Source organism: Motacilla alba, chromosome 1A (genome assembly GCF_015832195.1).
Source record: "Motacilla alba alba isolate MOTALB_02 chromosome 1A, Motacilla_alba_V1.0_pri, whole genome shotgun sequence".
In the NCBI taxonomy this organism is placed as follows: Eukaryota; Metazoa; Chordata; class Aves; order Passeriformes; family Motacillidae; genus Motacilla; species Motacilla alba.
This window is the reverse complement of record NC_052031.1, coordinates 59092561-59115976: the sequence shown is the minus strand read 5'-3', so window position 1 is coordinate 59115976 and position 23416 is coordinate 59092561. Positions and strand designations below refer to the sequence as shown.

Below are 23416 nucleotides of genomic sequence, written 5' to 3'. Positions count from 1 at the left end.
ACAATTCTGTTGCAACCACTTCTCCAGAGGAACAGTGACTTTGCCTATAGGCTCTCCAGATAAAAGCCAAACTCTTACTTCATACTTCATGGTGCCCAGAACAGCTGAGCTGCTAGCCTAACCTCTGGCCTTCAGGCATGAACAAGAGTGACAAAGAACACCCGTGGGACAAGCAGCCTACCCTGCACTCACCTGTGCTGCTGCAGGCCCAGCAGCACTGACTTCTCTAGCCTTGTCTCATTGGCTATTGTGAACTGCATGATATCATCCTGCTGTGTCCCTGCCACAGCTTCCAGGGACAGTGCTGTGAACTTGGAGGTGTCTGTTTGCCTGTCCCCGCGATCTGCGAAGGAGATCGGGCTGGATGGCTCCTCCAGCTGTTGAGGCTCTTCATAAATTAGAAGGCTCCTTGACCTCACTGCATACAAAGACAGAAGGCAAAATGAGATGAGCAACAGACAGCTCAGAGAACAACCCTGGTCATTTTAGGAAATGGAAACTGTTAGGGCAGAGCCAAAGCTGCAAAGGCCTTTTCTTTTCATAGTGATTAACTGGCAATTTGAGAGCTCAAGAAAGCAACCACAGAAATGGTCTAGGTAGGGATCCAAAAGCCCTAAATTTTTCAAAAAACAAGAACAAAATTAAATAATCACTTTCCTAATATATTGGTTCATTATGGCTATGTAATACTAACAGTTTCCCATTCAGTCCTTGGACTCTTTGGTGATGCTGGCAAAGAAAACAGCCACTGAAATAATATGTGCATTTTAACAGTATTAACATCTGCTACTGAGTAGAAACCCTGCTACCTTTCACAGACCACTAACTTTAGTTCTGCAAACAGAGGCAAAAAATTCTTTAAACAGAAGTACCAAGCAGGCTAGTGAGGAAAATGTTTTGCTCATTTTTATGAAGTCTGCTGCCATCAGCATAATTTTCCAAGCTATTCTTCCTAGAAAAACACAGGTTTATATTAAAAAATGGCCATTTAAAGAACAGAAATGCAAGAGGTGCTTGAGAAGGGGGCTAGGAATGGGTGTGGAAAACAAGTGCTTAAATACAACCAAGCAAAGAGCAAGACTGGAATAGCTGTCACTTACCAATGGAATCTGTGTAGGACTCTGGTGAGGAATGCTGCCTGGGCAACACCATCTTCGTAGCAGAAGGATATGGCCCATAGCTCTGAGAGAAGCTGCCAAAAACTACTGCAAAGCACAGCACCACCATCTGGTAAAGGGAGGATGCAGGAGAGGTGAGTGCACTTGACCCACATGCGCACATGAAAACTGATACTTCATCAAAACAAACCATTTGAGGCCATTCTCACCGCTGCACACCTACAGGCAAAGGCACCTATACAATAACAACTCAGTGCTTCAAAGGGCACATGTCAGTGCTGGAGTTCGTTTTCAATGTCTGCACCATTCTGACCAGCTGCCTTTTTTACTCACAAAGCTGAAATGCAGATAAAGCTGCCATGTGTGTTTTACAGGCACTGCTGAGGATTTCCAAAGTTATTTCTGCTGCTGGCCCCAGTCTTGCTTCCAAGTGACAGTGAGGCTAGACTGGGAGAACAGCTTACGCCTTGTAAATGATTTCCATCAATTTACAGCACTTTAGGTATAAAGGGAACTTGATAGCTGAGTGTAAGGAGGGAAAAGCAGATGTTTCATTCTACTCATTTTCTTACCTTGACTACTACTACTGAAATAGGAAAGAGGTAGATTTACAGCCTCAGTCATATTTTGATTTGGTTGAGCAAGTCTATTTTTATTAGTACCAAAAATACCAAGCCACAAAGGTCACCCTCATTTTAATTTTACAACCCTAGACACCATTTCCACCATATAATACTGCAGGAAATAATAAAGCGGGTCCCTTGGAAGAACATTGCTCCTTCTTTCATCACTGCAGCACCCACCCAAAAGCACAGGCCCAGTCTCCTCCAGAACTCAGTACCTTCCCACAATCACTAATCTTCACCAATCACAAGTCTCACCTCCCTCAAAATTGTTAAATCATGAAAAGGAGTTCCCTAAGTTGCAAATTTGCCATTGAGAGGCTTTGTAGAACAAGAGATGTGCCTTGCAGGAGATTCTCATTCCCTTAGAATTCCCAGCCTTAGGGACACTCACCATAAGACAGGTCCCTGTTTGTGTGCTAGCTGCCTTACACGAGCGGGACACTTTGCCAGCAACCATGGCTTGGAGTCTCTGCAACTGCTGCAGAAGTGTTCTGGAAAGCAAAGACAACAGACAAGCATCACACACACTGCCAGTTTGTGGGTTAAATAGATTTTTGTTTCAAATTCCCCACATGGCAATAATACAGCATTTAGGATAAGGTAAAGATAAAGTCTTCCCCTTTAAAGTACTAGCAAGGAATGTTTTTAATTTTACAAAGTTTTTATATGTATTAGCACTGAAACGTTCAAGATTTTTTGCTTTTCCCTCAGCTTATGTCCCTGAACAATTACTTCTTTAGCACTTTCAGTAAGTTTTTATTAATAAAAATTGTATTTTCAGTGTTTCTATGCAAAATGGCACATTAACAACTGAAACTGCTCTGCATGCAAGTGACCAGTTGCATGCAGTACCTGACTCTATGTCATGAATTCAGCAGGAGTTTTGCCATTATTTTAAAGATGCAAAATCAAGTTTATAACTGCTCAGTTAGTTATCAAAACCTTCAACTGCTCTGGCTGGTAATCTACTTGGTTATCAAAACCTCCTTTCCCCAAAATCTTGCTATTTAGTTGTATAGAACACATGCTGGCTGACTTTTAAAGAGAAGAACTTAAAACCAGACATAGGCACAGATTTCACTTCTCACATTCATTTATTAAATAAAACACTTTAATGCTATTTGTTAAATCCTTCAGAACTGACAATTGCAGATGCTTCAAGTGGCTACTCTGATTGTGTCTTTCAGAGGTCCCAACCACAATGACAATTCTCTTGTGGCTGCATTCAACAGTCCCAGACCAGAACAGCCTTTCTGACTGGGTTTTTTTTTTTTTTTGGTTTTTTTTACTTTTTGTGCTGTAGCTTCAATTACTACAGTCAGAACACAAGTAATTTAAATGGGAAATGATCTCAAAGTATGATTGATACAGGATTTTCACAGAAGTCTTTTTAACATTTTATCAGTAACCCAAATGCCTGTCCTCAACACAAATATAGTATAATTTTCTATCAAGATGCTAAATTTGCTGTATGTTCCCAAGTTTACTTTTCACTTCTCCTGTAAGTTTGACAATCTAGTGTGGAGGATACCCCACAGAAACTCCAGATGACAGTTTTGGAGGCTGCTACGTCAAAAGCTAAAGCAAGAGGCAAGGTCAGGATGTCAGAGAAAATAGAAGGAGTATTTTAAGACCAAACTGGCTAAAAGCTAATTGTAGGACAGACCCAGAGGTGCCTTCACAGCTCAATATACACTGGTCTGCCTATTTTCATAGATTTTTTTAATCATCAATGCTCATTGCTAATTAGGGTTTAATGAATTCAAGGACTTCAGGAATACATTCTGAAATGAGTACAAGGCATTCTCACAGAACAGATTTATCTGGGCCAGCAGATCCTTCTCAACTTGTTAAGAAAGGATATCTTGAATGCTCTTGAGAGCATGGCTTACTCTGCAACTCAGTATTTAAAAAAGAGAGCAATATGCCCAATGCAATCTTTTCTTCAGTAATAGAGACCACAGGCAAATTAGGAGATACAAACAGTGTCCACCACCTAAATGAGACCATCCTAATTCCCTGCTCCCTTTGGCATCTCTCCCCAGTTCATCCTGACATCCACTGCATGGCACAGGGCTCACCAGACCTGTGCCCATCATTCCCTGGCACAGAACACCTTGCCTGCAGTATTCCCACCACGTGCCACCAGCTGGGTTAGACAGCAACGCCCTTTCAACCCAGAACTTTCTGCGCTATTTTGGAAGACTAAATCTCTCCCCCATTTCAGGCCTGACTCACTGGGCTCAATGCAGAACAGCACTGCAGAGTGAGGAGGAGGAAGGAGCTCTCCTCCTCCTCCTCAGCTCGGGGGCTGGCAGCAGCAGCAGCCTTGAAATGCTGATCGTTCTTGCCACTTTTTGTGGAGGCGTCAGTGAGAAAACAGCTAATGGCTGGTGAGGAAATCAACAGAGAAGAGGCAATTCTCCTCAGTTTGTTCATCTCTGCCTTTTCATGCTCAATTTAAAAAGCCTGTTGGGCAGAGTGGGCCCAGAGAGCTGATTACAAAACAGTCTCTTTGGAAAACGTAATTAGGCAGGTATTCTGAGGTCTTCTACAGACAGAGGAAGAGTCATCCTCCACCTTATTTACCAAATACCTTCACATAAAATGTCTTTCTTCCCCCAATCATTTATCTGTTTGAGCAGAGCTACTGTTTCCTTCTCAACAGACAAGGACTCAGTGTTTGGAGCTGACAGGATACAGGTGCATTTGCAAACTGTGAGCAAGAACCGAGGCAAGAACAAGAAACAAGTCTGATCAGAGATGACATTAGTTTATCCTGCCACTGCCAAAATGGGACACACCTTGGTGCATTTATTCTCTGTTTGAATCTGGAATGGTGGAAGACTGGATTCTGAGGTCAAAAGATTCCCATGCAAAAGCTTGTGACTGGACAGCTACAAGGGTGATCTGGACCAGGAGAGGCAAAAGGAGCAGATCTCTCTGATGCTCCCTCTAAATACCAGTAGAAAGGCCACAAATGCTTTTAGAGACATACACTGCCTATGGCTAAGTCCTAACAGGAGAAAATGCAATCCCCAGACAGCATGCTAAGGGGGTTTGCACCCACAGGGATTATTTTCACTGTGTCTGACACATTTCCCAGGGATATTCAATTAGAGGGTCAATTCTGTAGGAGGTGTGAGTGTGCTTTCACGCTTTTCCTTGCCAATGGAAGCACCTCATAGGAAAGCTGTAAAGTGCCTGAAGACTCCTGCACTTCCTTCCACATGCTGCCAGCAAACTCGGTCTGTCAGTGATGTCTTGGTTTTGGTGCATATTCACAAATATTCATCTTCAGAAGAGGCCTTTTCACTACCAAATTATGGAACAAGTCAAGCCTTCCCTTCTGCTTCCAGTGATACTTCAATTAAGGAGAGAAAACTTGCCACTACAGAACCACCTGGGAGACTTCCTCGAGTCAGTATTTCTGTTTAAAATCCAATATTGATGCAAACAAAAAAAAACAACCAAACAAGACATTTTCTAGGGGACACCAAACACTTTATCCTAATCAAAAGTTTTTAGAGGATTATTCCTATTGTGTGAGGAACAAATCCCAATTCTGATAAGGAGAGAGAAAAAAATATTCTGTCTTTTAATTCTACACAGAGATTCCTTCTCTGCCTGTCCTATTTATAGGAAAGGAGACAAATCCCTAAGTGAAGTTTTAACTAAAAGACCACTTAAATCCACAATCTTCCCTCGTTTGAATTACAAAGAAAATCTCCAGCATTCCATAAAAGATGCTTCAGCATGAAAACCAATGTCCACTTGGTCTGAAAGTAAGGAGTTACTCCAAAGCTGCCAAGCTTTGTCAACTATTGTAAGGGTGACCTGAAATTAGGTGCAAGATAGCTCATTGCAACTTAAACCTAGATCCTTTACTCCTTGAAAACAATTTGCTAAAATGACTTTATCAGTCTCAAATGAAAGAAAAACCAATCAAATCAGTAAAGTCTGAGAGCTTTGGTGCTGATAAACCCTTGGTGGGTCAGACTGATGTGCAACTTGATCTTTAGGTAACTGGGAGCTGAAAAAATGGAATATCCTATTTTTATTTAAAAGACATTGCCTTTAAGGCACTTGTTAGTGCAGGTCTACACAGCTGGCTACTGTTACTCCATAGGAGCAACTCTGGCAGCCACTTGCATTCATTGTCCATGTGTGACACTCTCAACCACACATCTCAACCACCACTGGATCCTACGTCTATCATTTCTCCAGGAAAAGAGATCATCAAGATACTTACAAATACGGACTAAACAAAAGTGAGAAGCAAAAGCACTTCTCACACATGATACCCAGAACCAGATATTTAAAATTGTCTTTAAGCCCAAACAGGCTCCCAGATGGACAACACTGGTGTCAGAGAATGTTTGCAACCCTCTGGATCACTGGCAGTTTCTGCCTTTGGTCCCAAATGTGAGTGGGTCGAGCCTTCTTGGTGACTGGGACAACTTAGTTCAATACCCAGCACCAGCTTCTTCACACACCCTTTGCTTTCTGAGAGAGCAGTGTCCCACATGCTTAGATGCTACTGAAACCAATGGCTCACTTGTGGCTGTAAGACAAAACAGATAAGCATGTAATAATGTGCTTCCTCAGCTTTGAGAAAACTGCCTAGGAAGGAACTTGGATGGGTTTCTTTTAAGGGATTGAGTCACATAAATTAAGAGAGGTAACATATGCTAGTGTTCTAATACTAAAGCTGACAAAAATGCTGCACTCACCCACTCAGAGTAATGAGAATTAAAAACTCTGGCATCTTAATCCCCAGCCTCCTGCCTTGTCTTTTTAAGATGTGTGAACGCCAAGGGAGATGCTCCTGGATGCAGTTTTTTTGACCACACCTGCACCTTGGACATTACATCTTTTCAAACCCAGATTTTCAGGCTAAGGCTGGCTTTCAAGGAAGAATCTTCTACATTTTTTCATGTTACTGAGAGTAACAAAGGAAAACTTTTATCAGAAAAAAATTATAGCATTTCCATGGTTTGGAGCCAGGTTTTGAAAAGCAAGCAGGGTTTCCCTGAAGTCTTAGGTATGCATCTATGCAAATGTTTTCTATATATAGATTAACATACTCTTAAAATCTGACTGCACATACTGAAAGGAAACTACTGTTCAAGAGTTGTATGCTTTGGAAATTGCTCTTCAGTTCCTCTCAATCCAGCTAGACTACACAAATATGATAGTGACTGACAGTACTACGTGTCCATTAACTTTCAGGTAAGCTACTAAAGCCTAACTTTTCAACAAGGTAAAAATCCAACTTTGTCTACATTTACAGTTGAAAGCATCATTTTAACATGTAATCTTATTCTCTTGTTATTTTTCTTCCACTCTTACAGTCTTTCACAATGGGAGAACAGCTTTGATGTTTGTAGATCTAATTTTAGGTACTATGTTCAATAATGTCTTCATTTTTTACTGAAATGAATACTCAAAGTTACAGCGAAAGTCAACTAGGGCTCTGCTTTGGGCATATCAAATAAGATACATGTGTGCATAACTGTATAAAATCGTGTATCTGACACACCAAACTGACACTAAATAATTTTGACCACTACTGCTCCAAACTTAGATTCCTGACTGTATGTAGGAGATGAAAGTTCCAGCTGTAGGATGCTGTGAAGACAAGTTCTGAAACATGTGAACAGTTTCTGGATGTAATGCCAAGGCTCTGTGCAAATACCAATGAGGAAATGAGACATTTTGAATGCACTGTAGGATGTGGATAATGTACATTAAACCAGGGCCTGCAACCATTCTCTGAATGAGACAGTTGCACAGTTACACAGTAAAGAGGAAAAGTGGCTTTTTGGAGTTAAGGTGAAAAACTCAATAATATGATATGTTACAAAACTGAGGTTTGATGAAAGTAGGCACTTTAACAAATTTCTCAGTACTTCACACATAAGCCTTAGCATATTTTAGACACAGTTGATATCTAAATAGCCAAAACAGCATTGCCATGAGTTACAAAAATTTTTGTGCAGAAGGACGAACATCTGCTTCTCTGCATGAGATTACAGATCAATATCAATGCTACTGCAGAGGGAAGGAAACAATGCAACTCATCCCACATGGCCAAAGTATGAAGGATTTGGAGATAATAACACATACCTAAAACTTTTTAGGGCATTTAGCATGAAAGAATTAAGATAATCAAATAATAGGTAAGAGGCCAAAGGTCCTTTCTGAAAGGATGGACAACAAAGCTTGAGTGCATCCTCAACAGCTCAGAGATGAAAACAGCTGGACAAATTTACTTTAACTGGGGAGAACAACACTAGGGTTGATAACATGTTGTCCCCAAGAGGATAATCTACAGCTGCACCTTTTCTTAAGAGAAGTTGGCTTCAGTACCTTCTGGGACAGATTCTGGGTGACACATCTCTACTCCACACCTACAGAATAGTTCCCATTTTCTTGATGTCAAACCCTGGAGGATGATATAAGAGGCACAGAAATGGCTTGGCTCTCTTTGAGCAAGCAGCAGATGTCTTTATGCATGAGCAGTGTGTGGGAGACACTCTGCAGCAAGCCACAGTGCTACAGGGTCTGGCTTCATGAAATTAGAGATTGGATCCAGAGATTAGAAACAACACATGCCACTCAATTAGCAATGCACTGGCTGCCAGATCAGCTCTAGGGCCATTTTCCATGATCCTGAGTCTTATCTTCAAAACCCAGCTTCCCCCCACACTTCAGTGTCACCGTTGTGTTCCTTGGTAATATTCAGTCATCACTGCAAATGCCTCTAACTGGGAAGTGTTAAGGGTGGGCTCCTCTAGTACCTACTCACTGGAATTTGCCACACTGAGCATAAGCCAGGATTGACACTGCACTCTCTCAGCTAACACTGAATTAAAAGCTTAGCTATTCAACATCTTCTGCCATGGGTCCTTTGAAAAAGCCACCGCTGAGTCACCCATTTTTTTCAAAAATGAAGAAGCAAGAAGATGATTTTCCCTTCCAAATGAAGGAAATTCTAGGGTGTGAGATAGTTAGAAGGGTGCACAATAATTGCAATGACATCTAGTAGTGCATAAGGAAGTAACAGTGACTCTTGAATTTCAGCACTGTTAATTCTGGAAGTGTCATGCCTCAGCTCAAGGCTTCCTGGCAAAATTTCACTAAATAAAGATAATTGGGAGAGCTGGACTGTAGGGGGTTTTTTTGTTTGTTTTTTATTGCTAATTACATTCCCTTGGGCAGTGGAGGAACTCAGAGAAGAGTGCTAAAACGTTTCTCAAGCACACTACAGGCAGGGGAGGCAGTTTAAGACATGACATCAAAACCTCTATGCTTTACATCCCACGCAGTCACAATAACTGGCCTTCCACATCTTTCTCTGACACGAACCCCATCAGACACAGCTATTGTTCACATTTCAGTTGATCTCTTATCCTCCAGATTTTCATTTTTCATGGTAATATCCCACTACCAAGTTTTGTTTGATGATATCCATACCTTACCTGTTAGTGTTCTCCAGGACTTCAACCTTCTTACGCAGCTCGCTGTTTTCATTTGAGCAGGTCTCAACTCTGGAGACAGCACAATGAAAGAGAAATACAAAAACATTCCTTATTTATTCAAGTGATTGTAAAACAAGCCCAACTTGCTTTCACTGAGAGTTCTATGATCTTGCCTGCATTTAAAGAAACAATTACACCAATGAACCTTAGTCGTAATGTTTAATCACACTTCATAGTGTGAAACACAAAGCAGAAGTTGCATTAGCTGTCTGGCAAATGCCATGCTTCTGAAATCAGAGCCTCAAATTTCAAGTTTATGAGAGCTAATAAGCCACAAGATTAGGACAGTGCTCAAGACTGTCCCAAGATATTACCCATTTCCAAACCATCCCTGGAAATCCCCAAACTAAAGGACATTGTCATGTAACATGTAAGAGGTCCAAGTAAAATATGTGACTCCTAAGAAAACAAACAGAACCATCCTGAATAGCTTCAAGAAGAAAAAAGGGAAAAGAAAATATCCTTGATATCTGGTATGCATGAGGTGGAATTTCAAAAGAGTAACTCTGAGGAAGCAAGATAGAGCTATAAAGAGACAAAAAAAAAAAAAAAAGAAATTACATCAAGGATATCACCAAAGATGGTACAAGGGTTTTAACAGAACCATCTGGTGAATTGCATAAGAGTAATACTAGAATATTCATCTCCTGGAAGAAAGATTAATTTGGGATATAAATCACTAACTGGAGGTTTGGCTCCCACTTGCTAAGGGAAGTCCATGGGTCACATGCTATTTTCCTGAGTCCTGCTTATTTTCCCAGGCAGTCCTGACTCACTCACTTCCTATTTCTGTTTTCATCTGCACTAGAACACAGAGTTTACTCACTCTGGATCCATCTTTCCCTGAACACTGCCTGTCCACTAGGCCAACACAGCTGCCTGAGGTGAAGGCCAATGCAGCCGGGTCTTGCCTAATTTAAGGTGTGAAGTGTTTGCTGGCACATCAGCGACCCACTGCAGGCAGGCACAGCCCTGACCCCGACAAGCAGCTGCCAGGAGCAGGGCGTTTTCTCAGTCACTGCCACGAGATGGCAGCTGGCACTCTGTGCATGGAACTGTCCCAGCAGCCACAGCTGGATCCCTTCCCAGTCTCACAATTAGTGCTATTGGCCTGATTGAAACAGGAAGGAGGCTGGCTTACTTTTTTTCCAGACTGTCCATGTATTCTTTCTTTTTTCTTCTACTTTCCTGGGCAGAGATCTAAGGAAAAAGAATGAAAAACACCAAATATTTGCATAGAAAACAAAAGCATCAGAGACGAATTAATAAACTGGTAAAAAGCCCCAGTGTTATTGGATTCAAGCATCTCTCTTGTTCTCATTTATATTCCTGGCAAGCAAAGCACCGACTTGATCTATTTCCACATTCTGAAGCAAGGCTCCTCCTTTCAATCTCACAAAAAAAGATCATCCCCTGCTAACCTTAAAAAATAAACCAGATTCATCTGGAGAGAATATCCCAAGACAAATACCAAAAGATGATCCCAGGATGACGTCCTGCATCTGGGAGAGAAAAAGCCCATGAATGTATTAGAAAGCAGCTTTGCAGACAAGGACATGGGGTCCTGATGAACAAGTCAAACAACTGTCAGCAGTGTGCCCCTGTTGGAAAAGCAGCCAACCAAACATGAGTCTGCACCAAGGAGATTTTAGTTAGCAGGTCCACAGGAGTGGTTCTTCCCCCTCTGCTCAGTGGCTGCAAAACCCCAGCTGAGTCCAGCAGTGCAGTCCATGGCTCAGAAACAAATCCTCTGGATGGACAGCAGCAGGCCCAGAGGCGGGGCTTTGCTATAAGAAGCATGCCAGAGCACATGACATTTCAGGAAAGGAAGAAAAAGATGGGCTTGTTCAGATTGAAGAAGAGAAGGCCAAGGAGGGAATCTGATTTATTGCTGTCTTCAACTATCTCGTGCAGCAAAGATGATGTCAGAGCTCTCAGAGGCACACAGCAAAATGGCAAGAGGCATCAAATACAAGCTGCAGCAAAGGAAATTCCAATCACACATTAGGGATTCTATTTATTTGTTTTTACCACAAGAGTGTCCTAATATGGGAACATGGTGCCCAGAGACACAGGAGACTCATCATCCTTTGCAGCAGTAAAATGTGACTGGGCAAGACCCTGAGCAACCTACTCTAAGCTGACACTGCTTTCCAAGCCAGGGCTTTGACCAAAGGACCTCCAGATATTTCTCCCCAGTATAAATGACTCTGATTCTTTGTAAGTGGAACATGAAATGCAGAAGATCACTTCAGAAACTTTTGAAAAAGTTTCAGTACAAGAATAAATTCCAATTTAGTGTGTCTGAATTTACACCTCTATCTTCAAAACCAGTAGCAGAATATAGTAACCACAAAATATGTGCTAAAATCCTTTAGAACAAGTGAGCTGGCCAGGTCTGGAAAAAATTGCATTCTTCCCTATCACTAGGATCTTCCCCATGTCAGAAGGAAAAAAAAACGCCAAACTTGCAGGGCATTTGGCATCCTTGGTATCAACTTTACAAGTCTGAATTTACAACACTGAATTCAGTGATCAAAAGACTAGTGCACTGAAATACAGAGTCATATTTTAAAACAGGAAACAGAAAAGAACACCTTCCTCACCATGCAAAGAATACAGAGCTCTTTGCCTGCCATAAGGGTAGGATTGTTCTGATTTTTAAATGGAGCCAAGCCACAGCAACTTGATACCCTGCCTGCTAAATACTCTATTGTTAATGGGGTCAGGTAAATACCTACACTGAGCACACTCACACTGACAGACAATTTGATGGATGTGTTTAGGAACAAAGAAAAGCACTTTGTTAAAGGACAACTTCCAGCATTCAACTGTACCACGGACCGTTACTGCAGAATTCTGCAGCATTTTCTAAAATGAAGGACAAGTAGGAATCACCCAGCAAAGCCAACTAACATTTACCTTGTTTTTTATTTTCCTGCGGATTTTCTTTAGAACTTTCTCCTCTGCTTTTGTCAGGGGCAGTTTGGTAGGGATTGGGTAGCCCTCTGCTATCAGCGTCCTCTTCTCTTCCTCTGTCAGGATGAGGGGGCCAGTCCCCTGTAATTTCTTCAAGGGTCATAGAAATGAAATAAAATAAAATAAAACAGTAAGTGTACACAGTCCTAGAAGAAAAGGTTGTCAGGGAGGAGAGGCAGCAGGTCTTCCACTCCAGACAGGACTGAGCCTCCTAAAACAGCCTCCTGCAACTGGGAATGTGTGGAAGACCTTTCAGGTAACTTCCATTCTGAGTTCAACCTTTGGGACAGGATTCCCTCAAAACAGCTGTTCTTGGCCCAGCTCTGTCTACACTGAGGCCAACAGTATAACTGCCTTTGGCTCAAAGAGGGATAGAGACACATGAGAAACACTACTGAAAATCCCTCCCTAAAGATCACCACCTGCTAATGACATGACGAGAGGACAGATGCAGATCTACCAGAGACAGGTCAACCCAGCAGGGCTGGGCCCTAAGGCAAAACACAGTCCATGACGGGATAATCCTAATAACACTGGTGAACCTTGTCTCAACTTGGAGGAAAGGCACATGCTGTTCCCTGTGGCAACAGAACAGACCAGTGAGCAAGAATTACCGGATCTGCAGTTCTGACCAGAGATGAATTCATTGAAACAACAACAGAAAGTTAGCAAATCTCTGTCAAAACCAGTAATTTAAAAAGTAATTAAAAAAAAAAAAGAAAAAAAAAAAGACACACAGATAAATGGTGGAAATGGTGGAGAAAGCCAGCTCAACTCACATGTGGTGCAGTCAGGAGAGGGGAATTGGAGAGCATCGAAGCTGTGCGCGACGCAACCTTGGCCGTGGCCTGGAGCTGGATTGGGCTGGAAGGAGGGAGCGAGCGAGCTGGGCTCTGCCCTCCTTCAGAGTCACTGCCATGGCTGCTCGGAGGGGTGGGAGGCAAATGCAGGGGATCCACTGCTAAATGGAAACAGAGACAGAAATTTAAGGCGTCCATTCAAACTGCCACTACAGCCACCATCACACAGTTTCCAGGACTAGAAGTGTCTGCTAAAAAATGGATCAAGCAGAAGTGGCAACTTGGAAGAGGTTTGGAGCATGCAGGTCTCCAAAGAAGGAATGAAATGCAGCAGCTATCTTTAGGTTTGACAGACAAAACAGGGCTCTGTGCATATGCTCCAGGCACTTCTACCTACACTTCAGCTCCTTCTTCAAATGATTGGAGGTTTATGTATAATGTAAAGTACAAGTTCCCTGTTCCTGGGAAACCACATTACCAGAGGGGCTCTGAGCCAGCATACTTTCTCTCCAAAAACAATAGTATTTTCTAACTTTGCCGTGGATTAAACAATCTGCCAGTATTTGCAAGGGAAGGGATCACATCCAAAGAGCTACATGATCAGGAAGGAGAGAAAGGCCTCCTAAGGACATGATTTGGCACAGCTGGGAAGTGACTGACAACCTAGCGACAGCAAAGGCTTCAATGCACTGATGGAGCAGGAGCAGCACAGGCAGCCACCACAGAAACCTCTCTCACACTGTCTATCCAGGGGCCATAAGATAACCTCAGCTACAGCCAAAAGAACCTGCTCTAGAATTGTCAGCCAAAGTGCTGCTTATGATCAAAAGGGTCTGGACCAAAAGAAACAGGGCATGTCTCATCCACTCTTACTAAATGGACAATTTAGCAGATGATCAAAACAGCCATAACTAAGTCACTTTTTCCTCTGAGATAAATTTGCAGCAATTGAATTTTGAAGTAGGAAGATACAGGGCTGATTTTCCACTTCTGTTATGCTCTGCAAATTTGAGTTGAAAAGATCAAATGGGTGGCAAGGGAGAATGGAAGAAAAATAGTAAAAAAAAAAATCTATAATACTCTTTTTATCTCACATGGTAGCTCTTGCAGTTGCCAGAAGAAGAAACATATTTGAAAAACAGAAAGGCCTTTAATCCCATAAAGTGAGCAAACAAATCTACACCTGGGTTGAGATACAACCTCCCTTTATCCACCTGGTACATCATTTGCTTCTCTCCCTAGAGCAGCAGTGCTACTTACCCACAGAAATTAATTCACTAACAGAATATCAAGTGTTTCTAACTGAAATGCAGTTATCTGCTCAGATCTCACACCAAATATTAGGCTCTTCCAAAGTTTTCATGGTTTTAATTGTGTTTAGCTTTCAGGGTAGGCATCTTTGCTCCTCCTTTCACATTAGAGTGCAAGTACAAAGAGATAATGATTGTTCTTAAAACTAATATGCTACAAACAGATTCACCTAACTTTTATTTTTTATGTAAACTCACACCCAGCTTTTGCATCAGAACTTAACAGCAGAGTTTGTTATATCTTAACTAAGTCTCCTCAAATTGATTTCTTTTCTATCCTAAATAATCCTGTACTTGAATAATTCAAGCTCCCTTCAGTACAATCATTAAAATCCTACAGAGAAAAAGGGATAATTTTCTTTGTGATGAAAAAGAGGGAAAAAAAAAAAACAGAAAGAAAAAAAAAATCACATAAAGTCTCAGAGAGACTCTGGCTCTTCAATAGCCTGAGTTGAATCCCTATAAAATGACAGCTTCAGCCTAGAATCTGACATGGTGAACAAGAAATCCAAATATTTAGTCAGGGTGAAGTACATTTATTGTACTTGCTGGATATCTACCCCTACATTTTCATTTGTTATTTAACAGACCTTCCTTAGAAGAGAGGTTCAGGAACTGATCCACTTCATGGGGCTCCAATTTAATCTCTGGAAGAACTTTCTGGGTCAGTGGTTTCATCTAGAAAAGAGAAATTAACAGCATGAAAACCTTGAGTACCCATCTTAAAAATCTTAGTAGAAGGACACAAGGATTACTTCTCCATAAATGGAGAGGTTTCCTCTCCTTCTGCTCTGCCACAGGCAAAGCTTTAACTGCTTCACACAGTTTGCTAAACCAGGCTACGGAGAATATTGCCCTGACTACTCCCACTATGGCTTTTCTTACTACTATATTTAGCTAAAATAAAAGATTACGCCTCAGAGATGACATTTCAGACTGAAAGCTAACATGTAACCCACTCAAATTACTTCTCTTAGCAACAGAGCTGCTGCTAGGATTTGCTGGACTGCACGGTCTGTTTGAGCAAGGACAGGAACAGCCCTGGGAGTCAGGGAGAGCCTCTTAAAGGCCATTGTCATCTGGGAGCAAGAGCAAGGTGCCAGTCACTGAGCACCAGGTTTTGGGACCCAAGTTCCTTTCACAGGGCTGAGGAGCAGGAACAGAGACAGTCACTGCTGACTGAAGTTGGGAAGACACCTGGCTTGCCCCACTGACAACCAGGCTGCCAAGCTCTGCCCAGAGCCTGTCTGTGTGCTGCAGTGCCAGGCCTGAGGAAGCCAGACTGGCACACCAGCAGACTAACTGCAGCCAAAATCTGTCTCAGTAACCTATGTAACTAATCCATGCAACAGCAATGAGCCACCAGCAGGTCCCAATACTCTTCAAATCATGGCATCCCAAGCTACAGCACGACTATGTCCTGGGAACAGCACATTCAAGCTAGCAGAAAATTATGGGAAACTTGTGCTTAGCTTTTTTCAGTTTCTCGTAAAATAATCTCTGTTGCACCTATTTCTGATCCACATCCAAATGAAAAAAATTATTTTCAGCATATATCAACTCCCTCCAGCCTGGACTGACATTGCCTCCTGGGGGCTGACAACAGCCATGCTTCTTCCTCTACTGGCTGGGGACCCTGGTGAGCCACCAGCTGCTGCAGTTCATTCTCCTTAACCCAACCACAGCCAAACTAAGCTCTTTAGAATGTCCTCTGGCTGTTCCAGCTGTGGTCAGAAAAGCATCACAAAGCTCCTTGTGAGACTGGTTGGTCCGGAAGTAACAGCAGCTTGAAATGTCAAAGCTTCACATATCTGGCAAAAGTAACTTTGCAGGCAAACAGGGAAACTCTCCAATCAATCCAAACAAGGAGTCTTGTTCTGCTTAGGGGAAGGCACAGCAGCATTAAAGCAAGGTCTTATGAAAGACGCTTAGCTTGTCACAGGCTTCATAGAGCAAATGGATTAGTTAGTTCAGGTGCAACTGGTTCATTAGAAACTATTCAAATATTTCTAGAAAGCCAAGAGCCCCAGGCTTTGGGGCTAGCATAGAAGACAAAGTTGTATATCCAACCATTAAGAGCTAAAGATGCAGACAACAAGTTCTTACTGCAATAGTGGGACACCAGCAAACATTAAAAACCATTGAAACAGACTGCAGTGTGCACCCTGGACTGGCAAGCTCTGGCACCAAGGAGGCTACACTGGTAAGCAGCCTTAGGAGAACCTGCAGCTAAGTGTGCAGAGAGAACAGAGTCTGCAGTACCAGGGCATCTGTCTGTAGCTCAGGCTGCTCCCCCTCCAGCGACGTGGCCGTGACGGTGAGACTGATTGAGGGAGCAAGGCCTGATGTCTCACAAAGCCCTGGCTCAGTCTTTATTGCAGCTGGAGTAAACTCTGTAGCCAGACACCATTCCTCATTTTCCAGGTCACCTGCCAGGGAAGGAAATTGGACACCACATGTTTAGATCAGAAACAGAAAGACTACAAATGAAAATAATGTCATTCGTCCTCCAGAGAAGGGAAACAAACACAGAAGACATTTTAGTCTATCAACAAAACTCTGCCCTTACTATTGAGCGCTCAGTCAATGCAGACAACCATGCCATTTCAGGGCTGTAACCTAATCCTAGCCCCAGGATACACAGAGGAGCAGCGAGGAAAGACACAGAGCACTAATCACTGTACATTGCTGAAAGCTGCTAATGCGTAGCAGAACAAGACTAAACAAGCCACTGGGTATAGCAACCGGAGAGCTCTGTCCTAAACAGCCCAATGCCTGCTGACTCAGTTTTATTCCTCCTTCTAGAGATAGCCTTTAGCCAGACTTCTGCTTCTACTGCTTGGAGGCAGCAAATAGCTCAAATGGTGGGATTATACTTTTAAGAACAAAGTATTTGTCAGATCCTTAATTTCATTTTTTCCCCCAAGGATTCATTTAGTATGTGCAAAAGAGGATAGAGGCTGATGATTTCACAGGAGCACCAGAACCATGGTGATCATGCTGATTTCCTCCACAGAGCCTCTGGGAAGTCACAGCACAGGATGCATATTTTATCTGGCAGCAATGAAACGTGCATCACGTGTCAGCAGAATTATCCCCTAACTCCACTTATTGAAAGCTCCCTAGTCAAGGGAAAGCTATGCAACTTTTTTCTATACAAAGCTGAAGGGTTTGCCCAGCATTGTCAAGAACTAGAAGAAGGTTGGCATGGTAAGTTTAGTTCCCCATTTCCATTCCATTCCATTCCCATTCACTGTTTTACTTGCTGAAAAAGGACTTATTTTCCCAGGTCTGAAGTATAATACAGTACCAAGAACTTAGAAAGACTCAACCTTTGAAACAATTCCACAAGGCTATTAACAACCCCCTTTAAAAATACAAAATAATCAAATGCATTTTCGTCAATTGCAATTCTGCCTTAGAAAACTTCCTATTCCAACTGAAAGACTTTAGTCTTTCATCTTGCAGGAGAATATCCTGTACCAGGGCACTGCATCCCAGCTGTGGCACAGTCCTCTGCCATGACTGAGCAGGGGTTGTGAGAGGCATATCCATTAAATAGAGCAGCTGGAATCTGAAAGCAAATATACATAAAAGGAAGAAGAGTGCTGATCTTTCTTTCAAAGCTTTCTACTGCCTTCAAACAGATTCTTTACTGCATATACAAAATTAAAAATAGAGAGAGCAAAAACATACACTGTAGGGCTGGTAAAAGCAACAGAGCTCTGAATTAACTGCTTGCTGCACCAACATCCTGGGGGGCAGCCATGGGGCTGTGGCTGTGCCACCAGCATTCTGCAAGGCTGCACAAGACCCTTCATTCACAGCTCAGTGTATCAAGCTGGTGAGATGTCAACAGAGTTCAGCTGCAAACAGGTAACACAAATAAGAGTGGGCTTACAGCCTGTGCTGCTGTGTGTCCTTGCTATTAAGACCACACACACACAGAGCACACAGGCACTGGGCAGAAGCTGGGTGCCTGAAGGAAGGGAGAAGAATGTGCATCTCCAGTGCTAGTAATTACTTTGTGGTGGGACCTAACCTCCACCACTGGCAAGGAAGGAGGTAATTTGAGTAAAGACACACCAAGGAATTAAAAATGAAAAATATGTATCCTGCAATCAGAAGCTCAAGAACAGCAAGGCCAGCACTCTGCCAGGTTAACTGCAGAGCAAAGGCTAAACACCACATTTACACTTCTGGAGAGCTTACTTCCAAAGCTTCCTGGCAAATGCAAAAATATAAGCATTTATGGGAAAAGATAGGTAAGCTTGCCTAAATATTAACTTAGGAGAGAGGACATTGCTCTTTTTTAACCCTTCCTGAGCCTCTCTAGTCACAACACAAAAGCAGCAGCTGCCTCCCAGCTTGCTGTGTATGCATTGTTCAGGTAAAACCTTTAAAGTGGTACCTGCCTGGAAATATAGAATCCCTTGCAAATGCAACTTTCTGTTTGGATAACTTGAGTCAAAACTGGCCCCACATCACCTTGTGCAGAGCCTCCCTTTGCTGCCTCTTGCACCTCTGGGTTGAGCTAGCCCTGGGGCAGCAGCATTGTGAAGGCTATGGATAAATTAGAGCTATTAGTAAAGCCAGTAATTAGCCCTTAAATTTCTTAGATTTGTATCATCATGAAAGTAGAAGGGAAATCCAGCCATGGGTGACCAGAACAACAGGGCATGTCCTCTAAGGCTGCATATTATGATGCTTATCACCTCTAATCCCCAGACGTATCACAAATATTCAGCCACTCTAAGACAGCAAGATATGCTGGCCTTTGGCTGGTCACTTCACTCCTCTGGAATCCGTCATTTTACTCTTCTGGAAGCCAACTTTGCTGATTAACCTGACATCCCTGCCATCACCACTTAGATCTGCATAAACTGCTCAGAGTTATTCTAGGCTTTAAGCCAGTCTAACCAGTCTGCAGGTTTACAGACGGTTTCCAGCGACAGCAACACGCTGCGCTTAGCACTGAGGTAATTCTGAACAACTGCATCTGGCACTTTTCTGACACTGCCTCTTACAATGCATGGTGACAGCTGTCATTCCAGATGAACAATCCTGTGAAAGGAAGGGATGGAGGACTGGTCAAATCTCACCTTGATACTCTCCTCCCCCCCACCCCCTCCCCTTCCCCTGCCACCTTTTTCCAAGCGGCAGTTACACATTCCCTACCAGGATCAGGGAGTGTTGTGCCACAAGTTACTTCCTTTTGACACATTCTAGGTTCTGAAGTCACCAACAATTCCTCTCTGCTCCAAGGGATTTCCCACTCTCCTTTCTCCTCTTCCTGAACACAACAGGTTGAAATTACCTGAAAATCAATCTTAGTTTACTCTTATAATAGTTCCTTAGCATCTTAGTTTACTCTGCCAAGCACTGAACTAGCAGAGCAAACTGGCAACCCTTCTCCCAAAGCCCTTGAGAATGTAACACAAAATGAGAAAAACTCAGGCAAAGAGGAAGAATGGAGCAGGCTAATAGATCAGTGGTCATACAGAAAGGCATGGCACACCCTCCAAGACAAGAGTGTTTCTGATAGAGGGTTACAGAGAACCACGAGAGAGGTTTCACAGAATAATGAGAACAAGCAAGAAGGTGCATGTGAAATACTGAAATGAAAAGGACAACAGGAGCTGGCTCAAGAGACCCACTGGAGGACAAGGGAGGTAAGTGTCTTCTCCAAACCAAACCAAGCAAGACATGGTAAGAGCAAATGACTGCTGTCAAGAAGTTAGAGGTGCTTATATCTATATTTGACATGATCCAGGAGGTACATGTGAACTTTTGAGCCACTGTCCAAACAAGAAGCTGACAGTATGATCTTCATGATGGTACGAATTCTAGACAAATATGAATGGGGCAACACTGCATCCTCAAAGGTGAAACAAAATATGCTGCAAGTCATTCAGATATAGAGACAAGAACGCCTAAACAAGAGATTTGGCTCTCCAAATGGCTAAGAAAATACACATCCTGTCACTTTGGCTCTCTTGAAAATCTCTTCTCAGGCTTCAAAACAGCTCACTGTTGAATAAGTGATCTTGGCTGTCAGTTCCCTCCCCAGCTGCAAGCCTAAGAACTCCATCATGCAATGACTGCTTAGATAAGCAGCATTCCCCTTTACGTACACTTTCACAAGTCCATGAATGCTAGGCATTTTGGCACATGGAACATGTAATTTAGGGAGTCTACAGAGTACTTAGCAAAGTCCCAGCTAACACTCCTACCTGCAATGCACTAGTGCTGGTAAATTGCACATGTGAACTCAACATTCAGGTTGCAAAGCACCCAAGTATTATGAAATACCTATGAATGTTTAACTCAGTGTCCTTTTGCACATCCAATACACCTAAAAATAAGAATGCTTAAATAACATGACCAAACAACTTCTCTACAGAACTCATGTTTTATCCAACAAGTAGAATGCATGGTGCTTCACTAATTGAGAAGATATTCCATGTTTTGTTCTTTGCACTGTCTCATGCACAGCCTCACCTCTCCTATACCAAATACAATCCAAAATTTTTCCCCACAGGGCTATTTAATTCCCTCCTAGGGAAACACTCCACAATCTGAATTCATTTTCACAGTGGAGCTGAAAATTCAAGTGAGACATGGGGAGACTAAGGCCAAAAAGTAACTAGTAATTTTAAATGGCCAACTGGAGACAACTGGAGACACATGGAATTGGATTTTTCAGATGATTTAACCCTGTTACTACACTTGATCAAAATCCAGCACGCTTTCAGGTTGGGCTGTGAGCACCTACCACTGCTGCAAGTTAAACATCAGAGTTTCAACTTGGCCATCCAAAAATCCCATTCATCACAGCCACCCAGGGTTTGTGACACATGCACCTAAGATCTCCTGTGTCCAAGACTAAAATTAAATTTCTTCAGAAAGCTTTTGTGTGCTTATTCTGTCATCAAGCTTGTGCCTCTTCTCCTGCAGATTTGTTTAGCACACATCTTCCACTGCACACTTCTCACACGGTGATGATGATTGTCAACAGAAATGGGCTCCTCCAAGGACCCCAGCTGTAGCTGTAATCAGCGTGTGTGATTTAGGCACAAATGAAAAACACACAACCAACAACAGCTGTGTTTTTATATGTCATAATTAATAGATACAATTTTTGTGTTTATAAAAAACATTTTTTATATCTCTGTATTTACGCATATATTTTTAAAATTCTACATGGTCTCTTAATAAGACCATGTGTAGCTTTCTAGGATATTAATAACTCTCAGAAGAACTGCAACATTTTGTTTCTCTTCTTGTTCCATGGACATGGTGTGCAAAGGCAGGGTAGGCAAAGTGGAAAACAAGGTGAAAAATGCTTACCTCAACTGTACAGTTTTTCTAATATCAGAGTTCCCAGAAAGTTTTGCTTTTCTTTTTTTATTTCTATCCAACTAATTCTTCAATCTTGTCCAACATACCACCTCCTTACCTATGAAAAAATAGATCTCCAACACTGACCAAATTTCACCCTTTCTGATAGATGTACAGGAAAACTTACAAAAATAACTAAAGTGGTGTCCCTTGCTCCCCACATTCTTTTCAGCACTCATCTTTAGAGATAACAGAGACACTTATTGCTGGATAATTAAGCTGCATGCGCATTTATTGTGCAATTTTCAATAAACGAGAGATGCACTCTGCATCTCGCCCCCACTCCTCTCAAGTACAGAGAATGCAAGTACCCAAAAAAACAACATGGGTTTCACCTTTTTTTCCCCTGCAGTAAAAAGTAAGATAGCACCACTATGTAAACAACCCACATGAAGGGTGTACCACTGAACCCAATCTTTGAGGGGAATAAAAGCCCATACCACCATTACAGATCTCCATCACAGAGAACAGATACATGCACTGAATGTCACTTCAAACCAGTGTGCAAATAACACCTCTAGAATCATCAAGGGATATTTCCTTATCTGTATCACCAGAAAGAAGAGGCAGCTTTTGCCTCCTTGGTGAAGTTCCCTGTTCAAGCGATGGATAAAGAAACTTAGAGAAAAACAAAACTGAAAATTTAAGGTGACCACAGACATCAGTCAAAGTGCTCGGCACAGGTATCAGAAAAGCCATCTCTGAACAGGGTAATGCAGGAAGTTCCCTAATGAGTCAAAGTGTTCTCCAGCCAAATGTACTTAAATAACCTCCCTCTTCAGCTGTGTTACAGATTTGAACAATAGGGCTTCATCTAATTCCTTTTGGCAGACCTTACACTGTCACCATACACCATGGGGCTGCATGCACAGCCCACCAGGCTTCTGCACAGCCAGGACAACCATCTGCAGTCTCAGGCTCAACTCACCACATGTTAATGACACACCTTGATACAGAGGGTGCTTAAGTGCACCAAGGGTCCCTGTGTGCAAAGCTGGCCTTTGGACAAGTGTCCAGTCCTCTCCTGAATCCTCCCTCTGAAGGGAATGCCTCTATACACGGAGCAGTGGGACCTAGGGGTGCTCACCACCACAGAACAGCTGCTAACTGGGAGCCACCTCTTGGAAGAAGCTTGGAAGAAGTTGTTTTAAAGGAAAATGTCTGCTGCTTGATCTGTCAGAGAAGCACCTCTGCACCATGAGCCCAAAAGGGCTTCTGATGCATACATTTTGGGCATGCTGCTGGACATGCTACTTGCAGAAAAGGAAGTTCAGTGTCCCCAGCTTTGCAGTCTGAGTCTTTCCAGCCTCCCAAAGGCAAGTTAGACCTTTCTGAAGAAATAACTGCTTCCTTCTCCTGGGTTTGGATGGTTCTCAGCGCCCAGCTCTGGGCTCACATAACACTCCCTGTCAGACACAGGCGCTGTTTATTTTGCCTGAAATGCTGAACTCCAACGCCTCTACCTCTCCCCCTCTCTCCTTTGGGAGGAGAGAGCCCACAGTCATGGACAAACAGTTCCTCTTACAGATTTTCCAGATGGCATTTCCCCCTCCCGGCACGCACACGCTCCCACCGCAAATAATGAAACCAAAGCCCTCAGAACTGCTGTGACAAAAGAGATACTGTTTGACTACCAAA

The 23416-nt window shown here is 42.6% G+C and overlaps 1 protein-coding gene across 2 annotated transcripts in view; it reads right to left on the bottom strand.

The window, feature by feature from the left end:
- Positions 1–23416, bottom strand: part of CREB3L2 (cAMP responsive element binding protein 3 like 2) — a 69646-nt gene that overhangs the window by 2222 nt on the left and 44008 nt on the right. Inside the window, exons 3-11 of one of the 2 annotated variants that reach the window (XM_038153484.1) lie at positions 16640–16806; positions 14968–15055; positions 13047–13228; positions 12211–12357; positions 10430–10488; positions 9229–9297; positions 2136–2235; positions 1101–1227; positions 193–418 (exon numbers count right to left, since the gene is read on the bottom strand). In XM_038153484.1, coding sequence (XP_038009412.1) covers positions 193–418; positions 1101–1227; positions 2136–2235; positions 9229–9297; positions 10430–10488; positions 12211–12357; positions 13047–13228; positions 14968–15055; positions 16640–16806 — 1165 coding nt within the window. The remainder of the gene's footprint in view (positions 1–192; positions 419–1100; positions 1228–2135; positions 2236–9228; positions 9298–10429; positions 10489–12210; positions 12358–13046; positions 13229–14967; positions 15056–16639; positions 16807–23416) is intronic. The other variant, XM_038153485.1, reaches the window with a different exon arrangement.